Raw genomic sequence first — 24,992 nt, forward strand, 5'->3', positions numbered from 1 at the left:
CCCTGGGGTGCTTCACTGGAAACTTCTGCCATTTTGATAAAAAAAAACATGTAAAATAATTATTTTGAGTTTAGAAATTTAGCTAGTTCTAAAACCAACTGGCTGTAATATATAGGCCATTTCTCTCCATCTTCTCCACAAGAAGAGTATGAGATACTTTATCAAAAGCTTGCTAAAAATCTAGGCAAACTATAACCACAACAATTCTCTCATTTACTAATTTTGCAAATAATGTCAAAAGAAACAAGGTTAGTCAGGTATGGCCTGTCTGTACAAAACCAAGCTAGTTCTTCATAATAATAATTTCCCCTTTCTAGATGTTGGTCAGCCACCTCTTTAATGATCAGTTTCAGATTTTCCCCAAGAATTAAAGGCAAGTTCACTGGCTTAGTTTGAGGACTCCATATTCTCCCATTTTGAAAATGAGGAAAGAAGAGGCATGGTATTTTACCAAACTTTCTACTGGGCCTCACTTCCAATTTCTATATATTTCTTTTTTTTAAGTCTAAGTTGGTGGGGAGTTCTCTACTTTTATCTACATTATTATTTTAAGACAAATTCTATTTTTTTCTTCCTCGATGAAATAATTTCCTTTAATATCTTTGGAACTCCATTCTTGGATCATCTCCCAGCCTGTGGTATTTTAGCATATAAGATCTTACCTCTTTCTACTGAACCTTTTCAAATCTACCTCTCCAAAATCTAAGGGGACCCTGATTTTCTGATTCCATCTCTAACACTCTTTTCACCGTACCACACTCTTTCAGATGTAACCATAAGATCCTATTGTCAAGCTACAATAAAAATATGATATAATTCAGTTAGTAATATGGAAGCTATCTTCTGACCTTAGTGTTTTCAAAGTATTCCAAAACTCCAAAAGCAGCGTTTGCTATTTACACAACATAATGATTTTTAGAACTGGGGACCATAAACAAACAAAATGTTATGTTATTAGAAAAATAAATTCTTCAGAAAAATCTTGTCAAAAAGTTCCTGAAAAGTCTTCTGTTTTTATTACATTACTATAAACAATAAAAAATATACTGAACACTCAGTGTCAGGCATTTAACTGCATTTTTGGTTAGAATATCTTGAAAGAAAAGTTTAGAGTCCAATTTGTGCATTTATAAATTTGTTTTTTTTTTTCTAAAACCAATGCTTATTTATTTGATCTCATTCAACTTTCACAGGTCTCAGTTTCCTCACTTGTAAAATAAGAGAGTAGACAATATGGTCTAAATCTGAAGTTTTTTTCATCACTAACTACTATGATTAAAACCAAAATCTAGTCCTGCCTTTTCCACTGACTTGCTGGGTGATTTTGGCCAAGTTTTATCTCCCTCATGGGCCCATTTTCCTTATCTATAAAATGAAGTTGTTGGACAACATGAACTTTTCAGCTTAAACATTCTATGTTTAGCCCATGTTACCTTTTAATCTGATCAATTTGTGTCAAAACGGCATTGACAACCCGGATTGCATCTGAAGGTTCTGTGCCTGCCCTACAGGCATTACGGGCTGCTGTGAGGCTTTCCACCTATAGGCAAGAGAAAAAGAAATGTCATTATGGAGAGGTTACTAATTCATGAGTTTTTAAAGGATTAACACAATTATATTACACCCAAGAGACTGTCTTCATGTACTTACAATAATCTGCTCTTAAGATAGTAAGAAGATGAATTGATTTCTTAGAATTCCCATTTCCATAAATGACTCAGTAGCTAGGCTCATACCTCATCAATCAGCACAAACACAAGGGCTTCTTTATCATCAATTAACTCTTGAATCTTCTGGAACATCTTCGTTACAAGTTTACCACTCTAGAACCAAAACACATAAAACTGTTTAAATGCTAGCTCCTAGTATCTTATTAAATTTTTAAAAGTATTGGAACGATACTCACTTTTCTAAATTTCTATGCTTAATAAACTACTATTTTCTTTCCTATTATAATCATCCAAGGGGCCAAGTTCAAGGTCAGTGGTATGCTTAACACTTTCCACTGTAATTTAGTCTTTTTTTCCCAACCCTTCCATTGCAAAGGGTCATCAGAGGCTTAAATACAATTTTCTCATTTTGCAGATGAGTTAATTAATGCTAAAAAAGCATCAATTATCTGTCCAAGGAAACAAAATTAATAGATGCCAGAGCCAGAACTCAAATTCAAGGCTTCTGACTGTAGAGTCAAACATCTTTCAACACTACTCATATTATGCTACTTGCTTTCTGGTTTACTCTCTCTCCGGTTTGTTCTTTACCTACTTAAGTTAGGAACTTTCAGCATCTAACTCATGGCCTTCTAAACTCACAAATTCTTAACTAGAATATCCAGATAAATCAAAACAGTCAGATACTTTTCATTTTTCAGATGAGGAAACTGAATTCTAAAAATGCTAAGTAATTTGCCCAAAGTCACATGTCTAAAAATTGCTCTGGTTTCCCACTTCGTGGTTTATTCCATTATAAAAAAGAAGTTGACTGACACTATAATTGTTGCCTAAATCCAGATAAAATAGTAATGTTACCTAGTAATTATTCTATATTTTTTCTGCTAAGTTTTGTTGTATGTTCATATTAACAGGTTAACTGGTAAAATGAATTTTAATAAACTGGATAAGGATTCATATTTTGAGTGTGAGAAAATCTGATCTCTGTAATTAACCCAAAAGATAATCAATCAAAAGCAATTCATTCTTCTAGAGCACTATCCTAGGTTTTTAAAGAAACGAACTTAATTTGTATGTATAACTATTTTTCTTCTAGATTAGAGAATTAAGCCTTGTATTTAATGCTTACCTCTGAAAACCATTTAGAGAAAAGGCTGTGACTATTTATCTCAATCAACTGGCCATATTGATACCTAAAATCAGAGAAAGAATCAATCAAATTGTCTTTTGATGTAAGCAGTCCTAATGTACTTCTTAATAGTAGTCAACTTTTAAAAAGATAAAAATTGGCAAATTTCTCAAATATTTATAAGTTAAATGGCAAACAAGATAAATGAATTTTAGAGTTGAAAGAGTATTAAGAAGCTATTTCCTCTAAGTCTCATTTTGCAGGTGAGGAAAAAGAAGCTCAGAGAAATTAAATAAGACTACAAAGCACCCAGGTAGCAATGTAAGATCAACATATTGACCCAGTCCAGTATTCTTTATATTACACCATCTATCTCACTGGGGACTAGCTAAATGTAAAAACAAAACATTTTAAATGCTTTTGTTTTTTAAAACCAACAGACAAAACAGCAATAGGAAGACACAGGCACTGTGCTGTGTGGCTGAATTACTGATCACAAAGGTCTACATGCTGAAGCTCTGACCACTTAACCCACCTCAGTACCCAAAGCTGTTGTCTAGCAACATATAAATTTAATTTGAATATATAAATATATTTTAAAACTCTTCCTTTCCATCTTAGGATCAATATTGTGTATTGGTTCCAAGGCATAAAAGGGATAGGGGCTAGGCAATGCAAGTTAAGTGACTTGCCCAGGGTCACACAACTAATACGTTTCTGAGGCCAAATCCAAACCCAGAACTTTCTGTCTCTAGGCCTGGTTCTCTATCCACTGAGCCACCTAGCTGCCCCCTTTTAATGAACTGTTAGAAGGAAAATAATGATTACATTTGTAAGGGTTCATTGTTGACTAGATTCATATTAATTTGGAAAATCTTCCCTCCTCATTGTATTTATAAAATTTTTTTCAACTATGGTATCTTTAATGTTGAGAAAAAGGTAGTGGACAGATTCTGAATCAGAAAGACATTCCTTTTATTTCTGATTCTTTAGTGCTCTGGATACCTGTAATTACTTCGTATAAATTTTGTGTTTATTTACTGTCATTTCCTGCCAGGAAAATATACACTCCTTGAGGGTAGGCACTCTTTCATTTCTGTCTTTCTGCCTTTATTGCTGGGGTGGGCAAATCTAAGTAGCCTGTTCATGTACTACCATGAGTTCAGAATGTCTTCTTTATACATGTGTATGTATACATACACATATGTATCTATATTTTAAAATCTTTACCTTCTACCTTAGAATCAATATTTAGGGCTAGGCAATTAGGGTTAAGTGACTTCCCAAATGTCACACAGTTGGGAAGGACCCACTGAGTCACATAGTTGAGCTAGAAATAGTTTTTATATTTTAAAACAAAACTTTATTAAAAAATGTAAAAGCTATTTTTAGGTTGGCCACACAAAAACAGGGAGAGACCAGAGCTTGCCAACCCTTGCTCTAATGCTAACATCAAGCACAGGCTGAATGAATGCTTCCTGTTTTTGAATTATTCTCAATCAAACTAAATTCTTTTCCTTATAAATCATATAATCTTACTTGAACTTTAAAAAGAGATAAAATGTTTCTCTGATAAAATGTTAACATACCAATGTGCAAGAATCAGATTATAATAATATTGAACTTATTTATGCCTGATATTTTCTTTCTGTAATACATTTTACAATTTTTTAAGAAGGTAGTGGTATTTCTAAGGTCACTGGAAGCAAACTAGGAAACAAAGATTGTATCATCTTTATAGAAACACTTTCTGAAAAACTTATTGCACTACTATGCATAGTTATAAACATTAAGCTAAAAATCAGCCCCTTGAAATTAGATTAAGGGAAGGTGAGACCACAAAGTTTGTCTATAAGCTCTGGGATAGAATTTCATTCACTTCAAAAGTCCTTTGGGAAAAGAAAAACACAACTCATCCCTTTCTAAAAAAACTTTTAAGCACATGCACATTTACATCATGGTAGGAACAAGTGGGTATTTGCCTAGTGATGTAAGATCACAACATCAACATGGAAGCCAAGGATAAAATTTACTTATTTTATCTTATTCTTTTTTTTTACTTACTCTTGCTTTTACCTAAAAAATTGTAACCCTTTTGAATGAAAAAAAAAAATATATATATATATATACACACATATAAAACTTATTCTGGCCATAATGCAAAAAGGGAAACATAGGGGGATTTGTCCTTTTTTCCATTATTTTTAACCAGAAAAATACTCATATGGATCCAAAACATAGAAAATTCACATTTCATTTTTGAGAGAAGTCATCTTTCATGGAATAACTTCTATTTTACTGACTTTTTTGGTAATTGAAACAGACGTTAAAGATCATCAAGTTCAGTTCCCTCATTATAGACATGGTTAAGTTTAATGGAATATGCCTAGCTCAGGAACTCAATATTTATATTATTGTTTCTGGGAGATCATGTGGTATGATGGAAAGGACTGTGGTAAGGAGTCAGAGCCCTACCCTCTGCTGTGGCTCACTACGTGATCTTGGGAAAGACACATAACCTAATTTGGCCTCAGTTTTTCTACTTGTAAAATGAGGGGGTTAAAGTAGATAATTTCCAAGATCTCTTTCTACTCCAATAGTCTAAGTCCATATATAAACATAGTTGAATAAAGCAATTTTCAGATTTAATTGAAAGCATTTTAAAGTGATATCATTACAAAAAATAAATTTTACTGACCCAAATCAAGTTATGGCTAATAAAGGGATTAGGTAAGCCACATAAAAAAATTCATTTATAATCTTAAAAATTAAACCAATTATATAAACTAGATGATTACATTCCTATAACTCTCTCCCCACCCCCAATCCCCCAAATTTACCTGCATGAAAGTCTAATTGTCAATTTCTGTGCTAATGCTTTACATAAAGATGTTTTCCCAGTTCCTGGAGGCCCTATAAAAACAAATTAATCAAAGTAAGTTTGACATTTAAGTACATGATTAAGACAATTAGAATAGTCTAATTAAGGCTAGTCAGTAGTATATAAGGTTCACAACCTGAAGCTTCAGATTTTAAACTTCAGAAAAGGGATTATCTGCTTTCAATAGTGTCAATGTAATTTCACTAATGCAGACTCTTTCATTACTTAGTTGAGGGTTTCATGAGTTGATGTGGGCATAAAAGTATATTGTTTGCTGGCCAAACTTCTGGTAATGAACCTTACCAAACACAGCCATTGTGAAAAAGAAATCTTTAATCCTACAGACACTGCCTCCTGGGCAGGGCTAGACAATTTGGATACTGTGATTGGCCTCTGTGAAGAGGGGAAGGGACAAAGAAGTCATCATAAAAAGCAAGCCCCAAACTCCTTCAGAGCAGATTGTCTTTGAGAAGATAGTCTGAAGAGATTCTCTTCTGGAGATAGTCTTAGATAGTCTTTGAGGGAGGTTTGCTGGAGACTATAGCTTGGATGTGGGTTAAGAGCTTGGCTTCTACTTGGACTCTGACTCTTGAATTACTTCTTGGGTGAGTAAAAGGCTGATCCCTTTCCTGGCTTCTGAAGAGACTAGCTTCCATCTTGGAGGAGGCCATGTGGTTACTCACTACCAGCCTTCCTGGTTGAGAGCTAATTAATCTCTATCTAGATTAAGCAGATCTGGAGCAAAACATTTAGGCTGACAGGATAACTTCTCTATCCCCCTCACATTTCTATTCTTTATTGTTTCTTCTCTATTTGTAAATATTTGTAAACAAATTTCTGACTCAAGATATAATAAATACTGGCGATCACATAATTTCATATTATCATCATCCAACCATTAATTTTAAGCTTTACACATTCTAGTGTGTGAAACTGATGTACTGCGTGTATGTCTCATAGATGAAGCCCTTCCATTTCACTGGAATTTAGAAGAGTTTGAACTCCACTGATATATCCTTCAAGAACTCAGCTAGTGTCAACTCTATGAAAGGTACCAAAATTTAATGTAAATGATATCATGGGAAGTCAGACACATTACTATATCATGGTGGAATTCTGAGTTTGTCTAGATGTTCTGGAAGACTTTTTGGAATTGTGCAAGATAAGTAACTGTTAATATGCCATTTGTCCCAGCAATTGAACCATCAGCTACATAGGTCAAAAAGAGAAAGGTCATATATTTACCAAAATAGTCATAGTAGCACTTCTTGTCGTAGTAAAAACCTAGAAACAATGAGGGTGCCCACTGCCTAGGGAATGGCAGAACAAAATGTGGTATATTGATATTATTATAATGGAACACCACTCTACTATAAGAAATGATGAACATAAGGAAAACAAAGATACATGGGAAGATCTGTATAAAATGAAGAAAGCAGAACCAAAAGAACAATACAAAAAACCACAACACTTTAAGTTAAAACAACAACAAAAATAAAAATTCAGACTGAACATAGTGAAGAATTAGTTCCAAAGAACTGATGATGAAAACATTTTCCTCCTCTACTAGTCACTACTAGTATGTAATATTGTATACACTGTTATATGTAATTGCTACACAATGCTTGCTCAATTGCTTTTCTTTGTTAAAAGGTAGAGGTGGGTGTGGGTATGTATATGTACTTATGTATGAAAAAATTTCAATAAATCATTTTTAAAAGTCCTTATGATGACCCTTCCACTCCTAAAGCTACCAACACTATTCCTTTTCACCTTAGAACTTCTTAAATGAGTGGTCCACTCAGGCTGCACTCACTTTCTCACCAGGTTCTCATTCCTTAACCCTTCCACTACTAGACATTATAATTGAGAGGCAGCATGGTATGCTGAAAAGTTTAGAAATGGGAGTTAAATGGGCATGGGTAAGTTAAAGCCTCCCTAAGCCTCAGTTTCTTCATCTCTTAATGTAGATAACACCTTTAGTACTTCACATGGTTTTTATGAGTATCATATAGTGATACTGAGTTAAGTATATAAAGTGCTCTATAAACTCTGAAGCATTCTGAATTCAGTGACTTCCTATTTCTCCATATGTCTTCTTCCTTGAGCCCTGTGGACCCTATGTCTGCTAACCACCATCCTTTTAGAAACTCTTCATGATGGTCTATGGCACAGCATAATCCTCCTCTGAGTGTTTTATATCTTTCTACTTCTGTCCCAAGTACAGGCTCTGGCCTTGACCCTCTTGTCTTCTTGATTTTTCTGGCTCATATATCTCTAGTAACTCCTCCAACACTGTGGTGAAAATTCCTACATCTTTACCTCACATCCTGACTTTTCTATTGACCTCTAATCCCACATTAAAAAAAAAACCAAACAACTCTTAATTTCCATATTAGAACCAATATTGTATATTGGTATTATCAAGATTCTGTCTCTTTTACCCAACTCTTTCCCCTAACCTGGCTTAATAAAGTTCACTGAAGATTAAAAAAAAAATACTGTATATTGGTTCTAAAGCATAAGAGTGGTAAGGGCTAGGCAGTGGGGATTAAGTTACTTGCCCAGGGTCAAACAGCTAGGAAGTGTCTGAGGCCAAATCCAAACCCAGGACCTTCTGTGTCTAGGTCTTGCTTTCAATCCACTGAGTCACCTACCTGCCCCCAAGCTCCACACTTTCAATGCCCTCAAAAATAGATATCCCTAGATATATCTTCTCACAAGCCATCTTCTTTGGGTTAGAAAAGGGATATGTGATTGTAGGAAGGTGAAGTGAATTGAGCAGTATGTGACTTTGTCTCTTTCACTAATGAAAAAAAAAATCATACTCTCTCAGAGAAGTACAAAGGCATAAGCAGTACCCTGATTTTATACTTTACTTTTCATGAAATACAAAATAAAGCATTCTTTACCATGTAGAAGAACAACTCTGTTCCATGCTATGAGGTTGCTATCAACATTTTTGTCAGAAAATAACAAGGTTGTCGTCACATAGTCAAGCAACTGATTTGAGAGAAAAAAAAAGGCATACATAAATAAGGGAATTGATAATAAAGTACTACCTTCCAAATGAAAATAAAAGTTATTAGAAGCAAACAGGAGCAAATGAGAACTCTAAAACCACTATCCTCTACAAATATTTCCTAAATATATCAGACTCAGGCACTGAAATGTAAATGTGCCTCCAAAAGACCACATTTATGTCATTTTATTTTATAATACACAATTTTAAATATAAGAAAATGGAGACTTCCTTTATTAAAAAGTACAAAATAGTGAGTTTTATAAAAAATAGCAGCTTAGTAGAAAACCTTTTACAACTTATTTATGAAGTAGTGAAATTGAACTGTTTTCTCCCTAAAACTATGATAAATACTACTAGTTTATTCAAAGAAACTAAGCACAGATTTTCTGACTAGTGTTAACCTACTGACTTGCTCCCTGTTGGCTTACTTTGGCAGGTCCACAAACATTACCAATATTCAATAACAATGAGGATATGTAATATATGATAATATTGGCTTCTCATCCTACCCTTACTTCTGCCCTCTTCCAACCCCGGCAGTCAACTACTCAGGGTGAATCCTGGAAATACAACTCAAGGAGAGGGCAGATCCAAGTAGTCTAAAACAGTGTGAAGTACACTTATTAGATCTGAGACCCCAAGGAAGAATTCTTGTAAAACAAATAATATATTCACATAAAAAGGCATTTTTCATTTACCTGTGACTTAACTTCAACATCATATACGAGGCTCTCCCAAAGACCATGAAATTCAACTATAAGATAAAAATTCTGGAATGTAATTCTAGAAGGAATTTATACCTAGAATAGTAGGATTTTAAAAGCTGGAAGAGACTTTAAACATCATATAATTTTGATGTAAATAATAATTTGACTATGTAATTTTATTGATAAGTTAACTGATACAATAAGTTGTCCAAAGTTATACAGCTAGTAATGGCATAGTTTATACTCAAAACCATGTCAAAACTCTTGGGTCAGTGTTAGAAAGAGAATCATAATGAAATCAAAAGATCACAGAATTACAGAATCTTGGAGTTGGAAAGGACCTCCTAGAACACTCAGTCCAACCCGTTCCTGATACAAACCTCCAGAGAAGGGAAAATCATTACCCCTCAAGGCATTCTACTTTTGCATGGTTCTAATTATTAGGAATTTTTATTTATTTTTAAACATCCAGACTAAACCTGTCTCTCTGCTATTCAGTCACTGCTCCTAGTTCTATTCCCTGGAGCCAAGAACACTAAGTATAATCCTACTGATCACTGCCCTATGGATCACAATATAACTTTCCAAAATAGCTTTAAATCTTTTTTTTTTTAACCTTTGTTAACCTTAGCTTTCCTTGAAAGTCTCATACTACTGTGATTTTCAGCATTGCTGACAACATCCATGCAGGCCCATGTCATGATGCTGTATTCATTCTATATTATCTCTCCTTACTTAAATCTGCTGCAGTTATCTTTTTAAAAATGAAATTGGTTAGTTAGTTCCCTGTGCATCCAACCACCTCAATATCTTTTCTTTATCAGAATTGTTTCCCTTTGTGTCTTCAGAATCTCATTCTTGTTTCCCATCTTTCATGGCCTGACTTCGCTTATAGGACATTAAATCATTGTAATCCTTCCTATCTTTCCTCAGAAGTGTTTAAAATCTGCTCTTTCAAAATCTGGGATGCATGCCACTGTTCAGCTTTCCTTTTCTATATTATAAACTCTAAAAAGGAATTTACTTTCCCATAATGTTCCAATTATTCCTGCCCTAAGAAATAGTTCCCTTTTTTTTTTAAACCCTTACCTTCTGTATTAGAATCAGTAATGTGTATGGATTCCAAGGCAGAAGAGTGGGAAGAGCTAGACAATGGGAGTTAGGTGATTTGCCCACAGTCACACAGTCAGGAAATGTCTGAGGCCAGATTTGAACCTGGGACTTTCCATCTCTAGGCCTGGCTCTCAAACCACTGAGTCACTCAGCTGCCCCTACAAACAGTTCCTTCTTGATAATAAGAATGATATCCTCCCTTTGTTGATTTCTCAGTTGTTTGAAGGAAGAAATTATGATAAAATTAAGGAATTATTAGTTGATGGTAGCTAGGTGGACCAAATGGTTAGAGCAACAGGCCTGGAGCTGGGAGGACCTGGACTCAAAAACTTCCTAGCCATGTGAACCTATACTAGTCACTCAATTCCATTAGTCTAGTCCTTACTGTTCTGTTTTAGAGTTGTTATTAAGAAAGAAGGGGAAAAGAAAGAGGAAAGGAGGGAAAGAAGGAAGGAAGGATTAGCTACTCTGCTTTTGGCCAGAGAGAGAGAGAGCGCGAGAGAGAGAGTGCTAAAAAATGGAGAGAAAACAAAATCTCCTAACATTTATATATCATACCTCTATATCAGGCTTGTGAGCTATTTTCAAAATACCACATCTATTTCCTTGCTATCTAGGTGATGCCCCCTTTCCCATATTCCAATGATTAACACTGCTTCTTTATCTGCCTCAATTCATCATCACTGAAATGCTTTCTATCATGCTTATTCTCTCTTCATTCTTGGATTTCCTCATGAGTATATTTTCTTGATGTAGAATGCTACTCTATCCACTCTCGGCCTTCTACCTAATTTATTTCTTCTGAAAAACCTCAAGCACCAAAGTCGATCATCTCTCATTCTACTAAATCTCAATGACACTTATGAGGTTACATTTTCCTCCTTTTGTTAAGACTCCCCAGTTCACCTTACTTGTTACATACACAGTGTTTCTTTGAATAAGGAACTCTATTCTGCTACTTAATAGCTATGTGAATTTAAACAAGTCATTAAAATTTTCTAAGTCTTAGTTTACTCTTCTGCAAAATGGGATAATAATTGCAAGAAAGATCTCACATGTTATCTTAGAGGGGTTAAGATTATTGCCCAGGGTCACAGTATATTGAAAAGAATATTCAAACTCAGGTTTCTCAAGTCCAAATTCACCAATACCTCCACCAAATGGGTATTACCTCTTAGATGACCCCCAAGGTCCTAGCCGAGTCAAAAAAATGTGTGATCTGTAATTTCCCTTTTTTCAACTTATACAGAACAACTATATTTTTAAAATTACCCCTCTATATACAGAGGCCCAGCTTTTTGTCAGAACATTTACACCACAATTAGAAATTTAATATAATATTTCTAAAATATAAACTATGTCTGATTTTTAGGCATAAACTACTTCATTACATGTAGATATGTATAAAAACAATGCATACAGTGAATTATTTTTTAAGTTAAATCATTTTTCAAACGATTAGGATGGATAGAAAACAGCGGAAGAGCCCATGCTAGAAGAACAGATGGAAATCAGATGCCTAGTAAATGAATAAAATGACATACTGATGTCATTCCCTTCCTCTTCCAAGATTCCAACAACTCTGCAAGAAAATATTCAAAGAAATTTGCATAAGCCAGATATATGGCAACCATCATGGACTTTTGGGGAAAACAGAGTAGGCAATCAGGTTCACAATCACGTCTTTATCACTGGAAATTTTTTCTATATAAAAACAGGGAGAGGAAAGCACAATCCATATGACATAAAAGGTGGTGAGGGTGCTCCTATCTACCACTATTATGATACTTAATTTGTGTCAAAGTCTACTTCAGCTATTCATAAAATATCAAAAAATACCTGCAGGTAGCACCCAATGATTTGCTGCAATTATATTTTCTGACTCTTCTTCCAAATTTTCACTGCTGGGTCCTTCTTCATTCAGTTGGAAGACATGGAGGGCAAGAGTACACTTACTCAAGTCAATTGGCTATGAAGAAAAAGAAAACTACCTCAGTAAATAACAAATTGACAAATATTGAAATATTTCAATTATATTAACACTACCAAAATATAAAAATGGAAACATAAAGGATAAAATACAATATGACTAAACTGTTTATAACAGTATTTCTAATTGGGCTCACAATTAAAGCTCAAAGTGGGCTGCATTCTAGGTAACACTATAAAACATTAGTATTACAATATGATAACAAGGAAGCCAACTTCAATACCACACCAAGCTTTATCATACAAAAACACTTGGAATTTTTTCTAACATACAATGGGTGTCATACTTCATGTATGAAAATGTTAACTAAATTGTAAGGTTTGTGACTCAATTCTTTTTTTTCTAATAATGGCAACAGATTTATGTTGCTCCACCCACACTCTCACCCAACAACCTTTACCCTCACTGCTATTGCCATTGTGATCACTCACAAGATGCAAGAGAGTAGTATAGTCTATATATGAGACAGCAGAAAATTAACTGGCAAATACAGAGATCAAACTCATGGCATTCCTCATTAGAGAACTATATAATGCCAATACAACTGGGAAAACCAATCACAAAGAAGACAAACTCAAAAATACCTTAAAAACATGAATTAGGATTTACTTAGCTGCATCTTAAGTAGTCAAAAAGTAAAAATCATGAGTTATTTTTGGTACCTGTCGTTCTTTAACTTTTAACTCTGTATCAACAATAGACACAGACTGCACATTTCTGGATAGAAAAGCATCATCAAACTCGGTCCACGTGTAATCTCCAAATACGATGTTGTGTCTGTTTAGCAGCTTTACAACACTCAGTTTTATATCTTCTCTTTTTGCAGTGCTATTAAAAACAAAAATGCTGTTGAGGTCAAATTTATGTTTTTCTACTAGCATTCTAATTGCTACAACTTACTAAAATAACAGTTTATTAAGGAAATAAAAGTTTATAGCTTACTAACTTTTAGACTAAAAATCCAAGTAAATTATCACAGAATGTGTCCTTAGAAGAATTTGAGTTTTAAATTTCATGGGGTCAAAAATCACCTTCATTAAGTATTAGCAGTACTTGACATGGTATGAATGTTTTCCATTAGAGGCAATGAATGATATTCTTCCTATTTCCAAAGTCAACTATAGAGTTCAAACAGCCTGAATAAGGACTACTGTTTTATTTATTCTCAGTAAGACTTATTAACTGAAGTAAATAACGTTTCTGCTCAGCTCTAGGAATAATTTACCTGAAACACAGAAAGGAAACATAATTCATAGAATGTCAGAGGTAGAAAGGACCTCAGATATTATTTAGTCTAACTCAAACCCAAAATAGAATTCCCCCATAACCTATTCAACAAATGGTCATCCAGTTTTTGTTTGAAGGCCTACAATGAGAGAGAACACACTCTTTACTGAAAGAATCCATTCCAGTTTGGAAGAGTCTAAGGGATCAGAAAATTTTTATCTGACACAAATCCAAATATATATCTCTTTGCAATTGTTACCTATTATTCCTAGTTTTGTCATTTGGAGTCAAATAGAGCAAGTCAAAACTCTTTTATTAATTATAAACTCTTCAACTACTCAAAGACATACATCATGTTTCTCTCCTCCCTTCTATAGTTTTCTCTTCTCTGGCCTAAGCAGCTCAAGTTCCTACAACCATTCCTCATGACAAAAATATGCCTGCCCTTCACCATCCTGTATGCCCTACTCTGAAAATTCAATTCACAAATATTAACCCCTTTATATAAAAGGCAATATGAAAACCAAAACACAGCTCTCCCTATCCTTAAAGTTAGATTTTACTAGGGGATATAATACATCCAGATAAATAAATATAAAATAATTTGAGTAAGGAAACTACACTAACAATCAGGAAAGACTTCCTCTTGGAGATACCATCTGAGCTAAAACTTGGAGGAAGCTAGGAATCTAGAGATTCTAGAATGTGAAGATGAAGTCAGTGCATTCTAAACATGGAGGACAGCCTGTGTAATGGAAACACTGAGTAATAAGGCAACTTTTTGTAGGTTATGATAACAGTCCAAGTCAATGGCTATGTGAGCAGAGCACAGAGAAAGGGATGGATGTAAACAATATTGTAATGGCAGCATTGACTTAGCAAATGCTGAGATATAAGAAGTATGCAAGAGTGGCAAATTACAGATGATTCAGAAACTATAAACCTAAGTAATGTGGAAGAGTGTTAGTGTCAACAGAAATGGAAAGGTTTGGAGTAGAGACATCTTTAAAGGAAAGATAAGTTCTGTCTGGCTATCATAAGTTTTGAGATTTCTAAGAAACATCTAGGTAAAGACATCCAACAGAGAGTTTGTGATGTAGGATGGGAATTTGAAAGAGAATTTGTAGACAGATATGTAGATTTGGGAGTCAAAAGGCTCAGAGATGAGTATCAAATCCACAAATACTTCTAAGAGCACAAAAAATTTTTGAAAGAAAAGAACACCAAGGGGCAGAGGCTGGGGGACACTCATACTTAATGGATAAGAGAAGAATGATAAGCCAATAAAAAGGACTTGAGAGAGAATGGTCAAACAGTTAGAGGAAGAGAGAATATTGCCATAGAAACTAAAAAGTTAAAGACAATCCAGGAGGAGGATGTAGTCAATCAACAGTGTTAAAACTAGAGAAATCAAATAATTACCCGAAAAAACCTCGCAGAGAACCTTTGAAAGAACATTTTTAGTTGATTAGAGGGTTGGAAAGATATATACAAGAGCTATAAAGTGAGATGAAGAAATGGAGACAAGTAGAGAATGAACCTTTCTAGGAATTTGGGAAAGGAAGGTGAGATATAGAATGCTAGAATGAGAGAATGCAGGGTAGGAAAAGGTTTTTAAAGAATGAAGGAAACCTGAATGTGTTCATATGCATGTAGGAAAGATCCAGTGGATAAAAGGAGATGGGAGGGAGAGAGGACATGATTAAGATAAATGTCTAGAAAAAGAAAGGAGGACTAGGATCAAGGTGCAATAATGGGATTAGCTATGGCAAGGAAAAGAAAATGGGGGATGATATAGTTCACTTAAATTATGAAATAAAGAAGATAGAGCTCAAGGCATATAACATATATATCTTTGCTGTAGGAAGGGAGCAGAGATATACTGGTACTGGAAACTGAGGAAGAAAAAGGACTAAAGGATCATCATACAGCAGGGAGTTAAGATTAGGATAGGAATAAAGACTGGGCTGATAGTAAAGATAACTCCCAGTTGAGGAAACTCTACCAATGTAGGTCTGTAGGTCCGCACAATCTATTAGAGTCTAGTATAGATTAATAACATAATCTAAAATCTTAGAGAATTATCTAGTGCATTATAGGTTAAGTGTCTTACCCAGAATTAACAGAGCCAATATGTGTTGGAAGATAGGTTTAGAGGCCAGGTATTCCTGGCTTCAAGGTCAGATCACTTCACAAAAGTCTCAATGTCAAGATAAGTTAACATAAATGTGCGAGAGTCCCAGTGTGTCATTTTCTCTAACAGGAATGAGTAGAAGCAGAAAAGGTGGGTAGGAAAATTAACTCAGGTCTGTAATTTGGTTAGGTATGAGCAACCATGATGCAAAAGGGCAAGAAATTCAGGGGTATAAATACTAGAATCTAGGGTGGCTAGTTTAATACTCATAATATTGCATAAAGAGAATTGAAGAGCTGTTCAGTGTTAGATTCTTAATCTGGTGGGAGCACTAACTAGCCACATGACCTCAGTCATTTCCCTTTAGTATCATTAGCATTAAAATGTAGAAGTTGGACTACATATCTCTAAGGTCCCATTAGGCTTCAAATTTCCATGATCCTACAGTAAAATGGTCAGCAACTTTAATCCTGTCTTCATCACTATCCTACATTTTCCAGCCCCTTGCCTTGATGCAGTACCTGCAATGTCAATGCTCAGCTCTCATTCTTGGGCCAGAGTATAGAGAGAGAAAAACCCAAATGCTGAACACCTCAGCAACTACAAATAATCTATCTCCCAACTCTCATTTTAAATGAAACCTCATTTTAGTTCATGGATCCTTTAATTAATTTTATATTGATTCCCTCATTATCTCAAATATCATTGTTAGGCTTTTAAACCTGCAGGATAACTACTGAAATACTTACCCCACTCAATGACTTTTTAAGTCACTTAACCTTCTTTGCCTGTTTCCTCATCTGTAAAATGGAGAAAGAAAAGGCAAAGCACTCTAGTATCTTTGCCAAGAAAACTCCAAATGAAGTCCCAAAGAGTCAGACACAATTGAACCAACTAAACACAAAAAATTATTTTGCATATACATTACATTTATCTACTCATTGAACTGAAATTTTTACACTATCCAATCCTCCCAAAAGCTTTGTTAGCAAATTTGTCCTTAACATCAAGCCTAAATATATCTCTGCAATTTCTATGAATTGCTCTTCCTAATTCTGCCCTCTGGGTCCTTAAACGAACAAATCTAATCCATTTTCTACATAATAACCCTAAAAATACTCCAACACAGTTAAATCTTCTCTTATCCTGCTTAAATATTCCCAGTTCCTTCAACTTATCTTTAAGACAGGTACTTAAAGCGCTTCACCACCCTGCCATCCTCCTTTGAATGCTCTCTACCCTAATTAATTTTATATGAAACTGTAGTGATCAGAAATGAACACAATACTTCACATGTTTAAGCAGGGCAAATAGTAACTATTTTGTTATTCTTTTTTTTTGGTAATTTTCTAATTTATGATCCTTTTGGATTATGACTGCCTTCCAGTTATCTAGCTATCCCTCCTAGTTTTAATTTATCTGAAAATCTGAAATGCATATTCTTTTATCCAAGTCACTGAAAAATCCAAGGTCATGATCCATAGGACACTCCAAAAAAACTCATGACCAAGATGATAATAAAGCATTACTGACCACTCTTGAGTCTGGACCATTTAACCAGCTTAAAGCTTTATCAACATTTATTATCTCTCCATCTAAAACTGAATGAAAAAGCATTTATTAAGTGTTTATTGTGTAAGTACCTATGCTACACTGAACTCTAGGGAAACAAATGCCTCATTATCTCAAATGAGACAATATTTGCAAAATGTGCTTATTAGTATAATACCTGGCCCACAGTGTAACTATATAAATGTTTCTTCTCTTCCTTCTACCTTTCTCTATCCCCCACTCCCCACCAAAAATGAAGGAAGACAGCACACAAGAGTATGGTGCCTAAGGAAAGGAGTTTTGATTTGGGAAATCTCAAGAGTTGTCAGTAGTCTCTCGAAGTAACAGTAACTCATCTGATTATCCACAGGAAAAATTAGACAAGGCAGTGAGAGCAGCTGAGGCAGAAGACAGGTGGCAAGAAAGCAGGTCTTCTGACTCTAAAGGCAATCATCTATTTTCCATGCTCCTATTTATTGTGTATAGAAGTTGCAATACATCAAAGATGTTGTGCTGAAAAATATGATTTAGAGAGGCTATCCTACAGAGTATCACTTCAGAGAAAAACCTAAGGAAAAATAGTTACAGTGTACCCTGCTTGCAAAGTGACTAAACCATACCGCAATGCCACAGTTACCCACATATTACAAAGTAGTCAAACATAGAAAGGTATATACATCAAAATACTTATAGAATTACTTTTAGAAGAACAAAGACCTAGAAACAATATAATTGTCCGTCTACTGGGAAATGGCAAAATGAACTGTGACACAAGAATATAATAAATAAATTCCAGAATTTAGAAAACATGAGCAAATGCAAAGGGAAATAAGCAGAATCAGGAAAATATTACACAAAAGATGACAGATCTAGAGCTAGAGAGGATCTACTTCAGTGCTATCCTTTTACATATGAGGAAACTAAGGCCCAAGAAGATTGAGTGATTTGCCCAAGGCAACAAAGCATGGTCACACCACTAGGATTTGAGACAGATGACAAGAATCATAGAATTTTAGATTGAAAGGGACCATAGGAGTCATCTAGTCCAATCCATAGAGAAGTCCTCTGATTCCAGGGTCTTTCCATTATTGCCTCCCAATGCAATCACTACAACAAGCATAAATGGAAATAACATTACTAATCAACCATTGAACACTTATAAACTGCATACTAGGTGCAAACACTGTGTTAAGCTCTGAGGAAACAAAAAGAGCCAAAAGATAGTCACTATCAACAAGGAGGATACAATCTAACAAAGCAAAACTGAATATTGTATAAATATAGCATGCTATACGTGGATCCCGGAGAAGATATATGAGAATGCACTTCCCAGTCTGTTTTGCAAAGAAGATGGTACCTATGGGTGTGGATCACCGCCTATACTGTTAGAATCTACTGATGTATTAGTGTTCTCTGCAGAAGATATGTATTAAGACATAATACTGACTTAGGAAGAAAAGACACTAGTTGATGTTTTACTGTTCGCTGAAGAAAATATATTATTAATATTAAAAGTGTATTAGGAAATAAACCTGATGTAGAAAGAAAAGATATTAGTTGATGTAGTAATTGTCCTCTGCAGAAAACATCAGGAAAATAGGTTATTAATATTAAAGTATATTTTAAAATATATTATTAATGTTAAAATAAAACTTGAAACATATTATTATTGATTTTAAATAAATAAGTGCCCTGAAATTGGGATGGCTAGGCCGGGGTGGGCGGAGCTGGCTTGCAGGGCGGGGGCTCTGACCTGTTGCAGCGCAGATGCACCTCCACGTTGATCACGGGTGACTCAGACACACAAGGAAGCGCCTGCTTCAGGTCTCCGACTGCTTCGTCCATCCCGCCGCCTCTGAGGGAAGACCCCCGGGGAGAGAAGAGAGAGCGCGCTCAAGTGACCCCATCGGGGCAAAGCAGCCCCGCGTGCCCGCTGCCTTCCCTCCCTCCGTCCCTACCTCTCCCCCTCCCGGCCTGGCCTCGCGCTGCCTTGCCTCTCCTCGCGCCGCTCCCCTAACCCAGAGCCCCAAGAGCTATGGAAGCCTTATCTCACAGTCCTTCCGATGCAGTCCGAATCTGCCGCCAGACCGCTTGACCCCGCGACCCGGAACTACTAGGACCGTGCCCGCCTCCCAACCCCGCGGGAGGAGGGGTCACTTCCGGTCCTCGCCCAGCGGAGCCTGGGCTTTCCCCCTCCCTTCCTCTCTCCCAATCTCCGCGGCGCGGAGGGAGCCCGAGGGGCGGAGAGAAGAGCGGACGAGCCGGAGGAGGAGGTGGGGGGCAGGCGGGCGGGGAGGAAGGCCGCTTGCGAGGTATCGGCGCCGCCACCTTCTCCTTGCCTCTCCCGGGTGCTGCGGGGGGCCCCGGGGGGCGCCTGAGCCCCCCGCCCGCGGCGGCCGCCCCGCCATGGGGAAGAAGCACAAGAAGCACAAGACCGAGTGGCGATCGTCGTACAACGGTGAGAGCTGCCGGGGCCGCACCGGGAAGGGGCGCAGAGTGGGGGAGACAGGGACCCGGGGGGGCGTCTCGGGAGGGGGCGGCCGGCGTTCTTTCGGCGCGCTCGCCACAATGCCGGCTTTGTGACGACACAGGGGTCAGGGATTCCAGAACCCCCGGGGGAGGGGCCGCCCCGTCTGCTCCCCCTGCCACCTTGCCCAGCTCGGGGCTCCCCCCAGTACTCTCTGGGCACGTGACCTTGTTTGGAGGAGGCGCTGGTCCGCAGGGGCTGAACCCTGGGGGTGGTCCCCAGTGGGGAGAGGAGCCAGTGACCCCTGGGAGAGTTGGGGCTGGAGGGGCCATATGGGGCCTTTGATCTCCGTCCATTCCAGCCCCCTCATTTTACAGATGAGGAAACAGACCCAGAGAGGGGAAAGTGACTTGGCCAAGGTCACACCGGTAGTAAGTTCTCTCGAGTGCTTAATCAGTGTTTATTGATTATCGATTGATTCGTTAGATTGTAAATTCTTAAGAGCAGAGACTTTTGCCTCATTTTGTATCTCCAGTTCTTAACATAGTACCTGGCCCATTAGTAGACACTTAAATGTTTATTGAAATGAGTTGAATTCTAGTACTTAGTGTTGGCAGGTGTGGAGTAGCCCCAGGAGCATCTAAAGTAGCTTGTGTCATCAGCAAGTATTGTGTTAGGTGACATTGCTCGTACTCAGGTAAGTGGTATTGCTTATACTCTGCTAGGTGACTGCCCATATTCTGTGAGGTGGTGCCCATACTCTTCTAAGTGGCATTCTTTGCTACTGGCTTTAGATCAGAGAATAAATTTTTCCACGGGTGGGCAGGTTTGGGGTACTCCAATCTCTGAAGATTATTGCTGCTGCATTTGAAAAACTGAGAACTTAACTCAAGGGGAGTTTTTGGTATAGAAATTTACTCTTGCAAAATCTACTGGAGGGGTCTTTAACATAAAGATACTTTTTCTAGACTGATTGTTGGTAATGATTTTGGAAATTATGCAGGTTGTTGTTATCAGAGATCTCTAGTCATCCCAGAAAGGGGAGTATTCCTTGATGTCTAAGGGATTGTGAAACTCATTCTGTTCTGTGGCAATGAAATGTCTCTAGGTTATGTCAAAATGTGATTGCCTTTCCATATCATATCCCAGCTACCTGGATCTGCCTCCTGAGTCCTCTTAGCAGTTTTAGTGTAACTGAACAAATTCATCCCCCCCCCCTTTTTTTTGTTGTTGTTCACTATAATTAAGGAGTGGTGTTCAATACTTTTGTTCAAACAAAAACCAGACTATTAAGTGAATTGTTGTGGTGACTCTTGCTTTTACTTTCTGAGCTCTGAAGCCTCATCTTTCCTTTTAGTTACAGTCCCTGGTTTGCTCTTAGAGCTTAGCCTGGTAGCAACACTTGATTTTGCAGATTTTCTGAATCCTTCCAATTAACAGTGTTTTCCCTCCTCTCCTATCAACTACTTTGTTCTTATTATATTATATAGATGTGTTTATTTGCCAATGTACATGTTTTCTCCCCAGTGGTCTGTAAGCTTCTTGAGGGGCCTGTTCAGTTTTTATCTTTGTATCACCATTGCCTAACACTATCTTAAACATAGTAGACACTTAATAAATTCTTGTTGAATTGAGTTTTATCATATTGTGTCAAAATCCTTCTCCTATAACTTTACTGCATTATGTCAAATTCTGCCTGTGGGGGATAAGCAGAACAAGTTTTATACTTTCCATGATAGCCTTTATTTGAAAAAACAGTGCTCTAAAGTCTTCTCCAGACCAAGTCTGGACTCTTACTCCCTATGTGACCTTGAACAAGGCATTAAAGTTCTCTGAATCTTAGTCATTTCATCTATAAAGTGATGTTGTAAGCTCATTTGTTATATGATCTCTAAGATTTCATCTACCTTGTTCATTTAATCTTATTAATTTCTAATTCCAAGTCCTCTCACTTCTCCTTGCCACCACTCTTTAATTTAGCAGTATCCCCTTTGATACATGGTGCCCTGGTAGGGCCCAATACTCTAGATATATTCCAGCTAAAACAGAATGTGGCAGGATTCCCTTGGTCTGGACATTATACAGTGCATTAATTTGGCCTAAATTGCATTAGCTTTTTGGGGTGCCATATCATACTTCTATTTTTTGAGGTTGGAACCCACCAAATCTCCTAAGGCTTTTTTTTTTTTAATGAACTGCTTGCTAATCATGCTCTCCTTCTGTCTTTTTTACAATTTTTTTTTAAGCTGAAATGCATAATTTGATACTTGATCAAACTCATTTTCGTTGTATTAGTTTTAGCTCACTATTCTAGCCTGCCAGGGCTTTTTTGCAATATGATTCTATAATTAAATGAATTGCTGATATTCTTCCACTTTTGTGTCATTTGCAGACTTAATACACATACTTTCTTTTTTTCTTTAACTGAATTGTTGGCAAATTTTGAAGCAAATCAAGTCAAAAGACAATTCTATGGAACCCTATTAAAGATCTCCTTCATTTTAATGTTGACGAATTAATCAATAATCCTTGGCTCTCTTTTATAAACCTTCTTTTTGTCTCCTAAACTACATGTTGTAGGTGATCTTCCTCTGTATCATCTTACATTTTCCTTTTATTTTTAACCATCACCTCTTGCTCTTCACCATTCCTGACCCCAGTAGTTATGGGAGTGACCTTTAGGTCCCTTGCTTTTGTTTTTCTTCTGGACCCACAGCATTGTTCCTTATATTCCTTAAAAGGACACCTTCATTGTATTTGACTTGGCCTCCTGCAGTTTCAGCCACTATTTTACTGTCTTTGTGCAGTTATCTGCTCCTTTGTCATTCATATCAGACTAGTGGCCTCTGTAGTGGTGTAGGGAGAAGATGTTGGATAGGTTGTGCTAGGAAAGGGATGGCAAGAATTCTAGTGCCCTAACTATATTTGCCCTATTAGGGTGGGCCTAGGCACATCATCCCCTCCTTCTCCCTTTCCCCCCATCTCTAGCCTGTGGATAGTGTGGACTAAAGATATCTCAAGATATGGAAGGGAGGGGAGACAGTTGTTGTCAACTAAAAAATGTTTTTCTAAATAAAAACTTTATTGATGAAATTCAAAAACAATTCATAAAGAACGTTTATTTTATTTAGATTATGTAGACAAGCCCTTGGAGAAGCCATTGAAACTAGTACTTAAAGTTGGAGGAAGTGAAGTTACTGAACTCTCGGGATCAGGCCACGATTCTAGTTATTATGATGACAGATCAGATCATGAGCGAGAACGTCATAAAGAAAAAAAAAAGAAAAAGAAAAAGAAGTCTGAAAAGGAAAAAGAAAAACATCTTGATGATGAGGAAAGGAGGAAAAGAAAGGTAAGTTATACTCGAGCAACCCACAGTGATATTAGTGTTTTTACAATTGGAAATAGTAATCTGTCTTAATAAGTTTTTATGAGAAAAAAATTGTACTTCTCAAAAATGTTTTCATAGAAACTTAATTTTTTTAAGTCAATCAGTTCTATAAGATGAACTTGGGATCATAGATTTAGAACTAGAAATTAATTAAAAATCAATCTAGTCCAACCCCTCATTTTATAACTGAGGAAACTTGAATCCCAGAGATTAAGTGATTTGTCCAAGCTCTCATAGATAATAAGTGGCAAAACTGAGTCATATCTAGTCCTCTGATTTCAGATTTTTCAATGTATTAAACTGCCTTCCTATAGTATAGTTTTTAGCCAAATGAAGTTTTATTGCTTCATATTTAAGAACACAGATTACAAATAAAAAAGGAGGTGGGTTGGGGGAAAGAAAAGGTTTCAAAAAAGAATCTTACTTTAATCATTTAGGGTACTAAAATTATTTCATTAGGAATAACATTCAATTGATTTTCTGTATTGAGTTATATAGGTTGGGATCTATTTCAAGTTCACTCAATATAAACAGAAAAATTATTTTATATATTTTTTATTTTTCTGCATTAAATACCCAGTGAAGACTCCAATGTTTAATTTTAAAATCTGCTACCAAAAAAAGAGATCTGTAAAATCCACCATGTTTCTTAGCTTCCAAAGAAAAACAGTTTCTTGAGGTTTTGGGTCCTGTATCATACTGAAAACACCTGCTGCTGTTGAAGCTGAGGTGGGGATGAAGACTATTAGGAGAAATGGATTTCTCTTACTAGAACATTTTTTCTTCCCACAAATTGATGAAATTATGTTCCTCAAATGTATAAAGCCCTAGCTCAGCCATTTGAGGCTGATTATTCTTAAACCTCAGTGCTACAATCATTTCTTCCTTGTTTTTACTTTTTAGGAGGAGAAGAAGAGGAAGCGAGAAAAGGAGCATTGTGACACTGAGGGGGAGACTGATGACTTTGATCCAGGAAAGAAAGTGGAGGTTGAACCTCCTCCAGATCGACCTATCAGAGCTTGTCGAACTCAGCCAGGTAAGAAGGAAAAATATTAATTCCATATAGTATCAGAAATTTTTCCCCATAGAAACTTTTCTAGAACAATGGAACTCATGACTTCAAAATTAGCTTTGATAATGATGCAAAATGAAGAGAGAAGAGGGGGGAAATCACCAGATTCCCTTCTCTATCAATTTTCTTTTCAGGAGTAGATTTTACTTAAAACTGACTAAAAGTAGAATTTTCACTATCTTGACCCTTTTTCTAAAGGAGGAAACATTTGTGATTGGTTCAAAAAGCAAAACATGCCATCACTCTTTCCTGCCTGGGTCAAACTTTTTTTTTCTAATAGACTACTAATAGTTCTTAAGTTATTATAGTTCCATATTATATATATTATTATACACAAGTCCTTCAAACTAGGGACACAATGCAGAAATCTTTTTAAAAGTAAACAGAAAAGAGCTAAAGGAAGTTCAGAAGGAAATAGGCAATGTTACCTGTGGAATTTATTGTGTATTTGAAAGGAAAAGCAAACTGTACAGCATGGAGATTTGAAGTTTCATATACAGTCTTCTTTTTCTTCTCTACGTTGTAAAAATGCTTATTTGGCATTTGTTTAAAATGATGAAATTTAAATAATAAATATTAATGTCAAGTTAATAAGCTTTTATTAAGTATCTATTATATGCCAAGTTTTATCCAGG

At 36.3% G+C, this 24,992-nt stretch overlaps 2 protein-coding genes across 18 annotated transcripts in view; one reads left to right on the forward strand and one right to left on the reverse strand.

Moving 5' to 3' along the window:
• Positions 1-19,617, reverse strand: part of TRIP13 (thyroid hormone receptor interactor 13) — a 42,346-nt gene extending 22,729 nt beyond the window's left edge. Inside the window, exons 1-10 of one of the 3 annotated variants that reach the window (XM_007486779.2) lie at positions 19,481-19,617; positions 19,181-19,282; positions 13,178-13,343; positions 12,365-12,494; positions 9,404-9,459; positions 8,593-8,683; positions 5,640-5,712; positions 2,800-2,863; positions 1,737-1,823; positions 1,434-1,540 (exon numbers count right to left, since the gene is read on the reverse strand). In XM_007486779.2, the coding sequence (XP_007486841.1) occupies positions 1,434-1,540; positions 1,737-1,823; positions 2,800-2,863; positions 5,640-5,712; positions 8,593-8,683; positions 9,404-9,459; positions 12,365-12,494; positions 13,178-13,343; positions 19,181-19,272 (866 nt within the window). In that variant the 5' untranslated portion in view covers positions 19,273-19,282; positions 19,481-19,617. Of the gene's footprint in view, positions 1-1,433; positions 1,541-1,736; positions 1,824-2,799; positions 2,864-5,639; positions 5,713-8,592; positions 8,684-9,403; positions 9,460-12,364; positions 12,495-13,177; positions 13,344-19,180; positions 19,283-19,385 lie in introns of all 3 variants that reach the window. The other 2 variants (XM_001368996.4, XM_007486778.2) reach the window with 2 other exon arrangements.
• Positions 19,618-19,669: 52 nt separating this feature from the next.
• Positions 19,670-24,992, forward strand: part of BRD9 (bromodomain containing 9) — a 52,659-nt gene continuing 47,336 nt past the window's right edge. For 10 of the 15 annotated variants that reach the window (XM_007486780.3, XM_007486781.3, XM_007486784.3 and 7 more), the window contains exons 1-3: positions 19,678-19,885; positions 23,026-23,246; positions 24,189-24,321. In XM_007486780.3, the coding sequence (XP_007486842.1) occupies positions 19,834-19,885; positions 23,026-23,246; positions 24,189-24,321 (406 nt within the window). In that variant the 5' untranslated portion in view covers positions 19,678-19,833. Of the gene's footprint in view, positions 19,886-23,025; positions 23,247-24,188; positions 24,322-24,992 lie in introns of all 15 variants that reach the window. The other 5 variants (XM_007486786.3, XM_056824335.1, XM_016431411.2 and 2 more) reach the window with 2 other exon arrangements.

The sequence above is a fragment of the Monodelphis domestica genome, chromosome 3, assembly GCF_027887165.1.
Source record: "Monodelphis domestica isolate mMonDom1 chromosome 3, mMonDom1.pri, whole genome shotgun sequence".
Lineage (NCBI taxonomy): Eukaryota > Metazoa > Chordata > Mammalia > Didelphimorphia > Didelphidae > Monodelphis > Monodelphis domestica.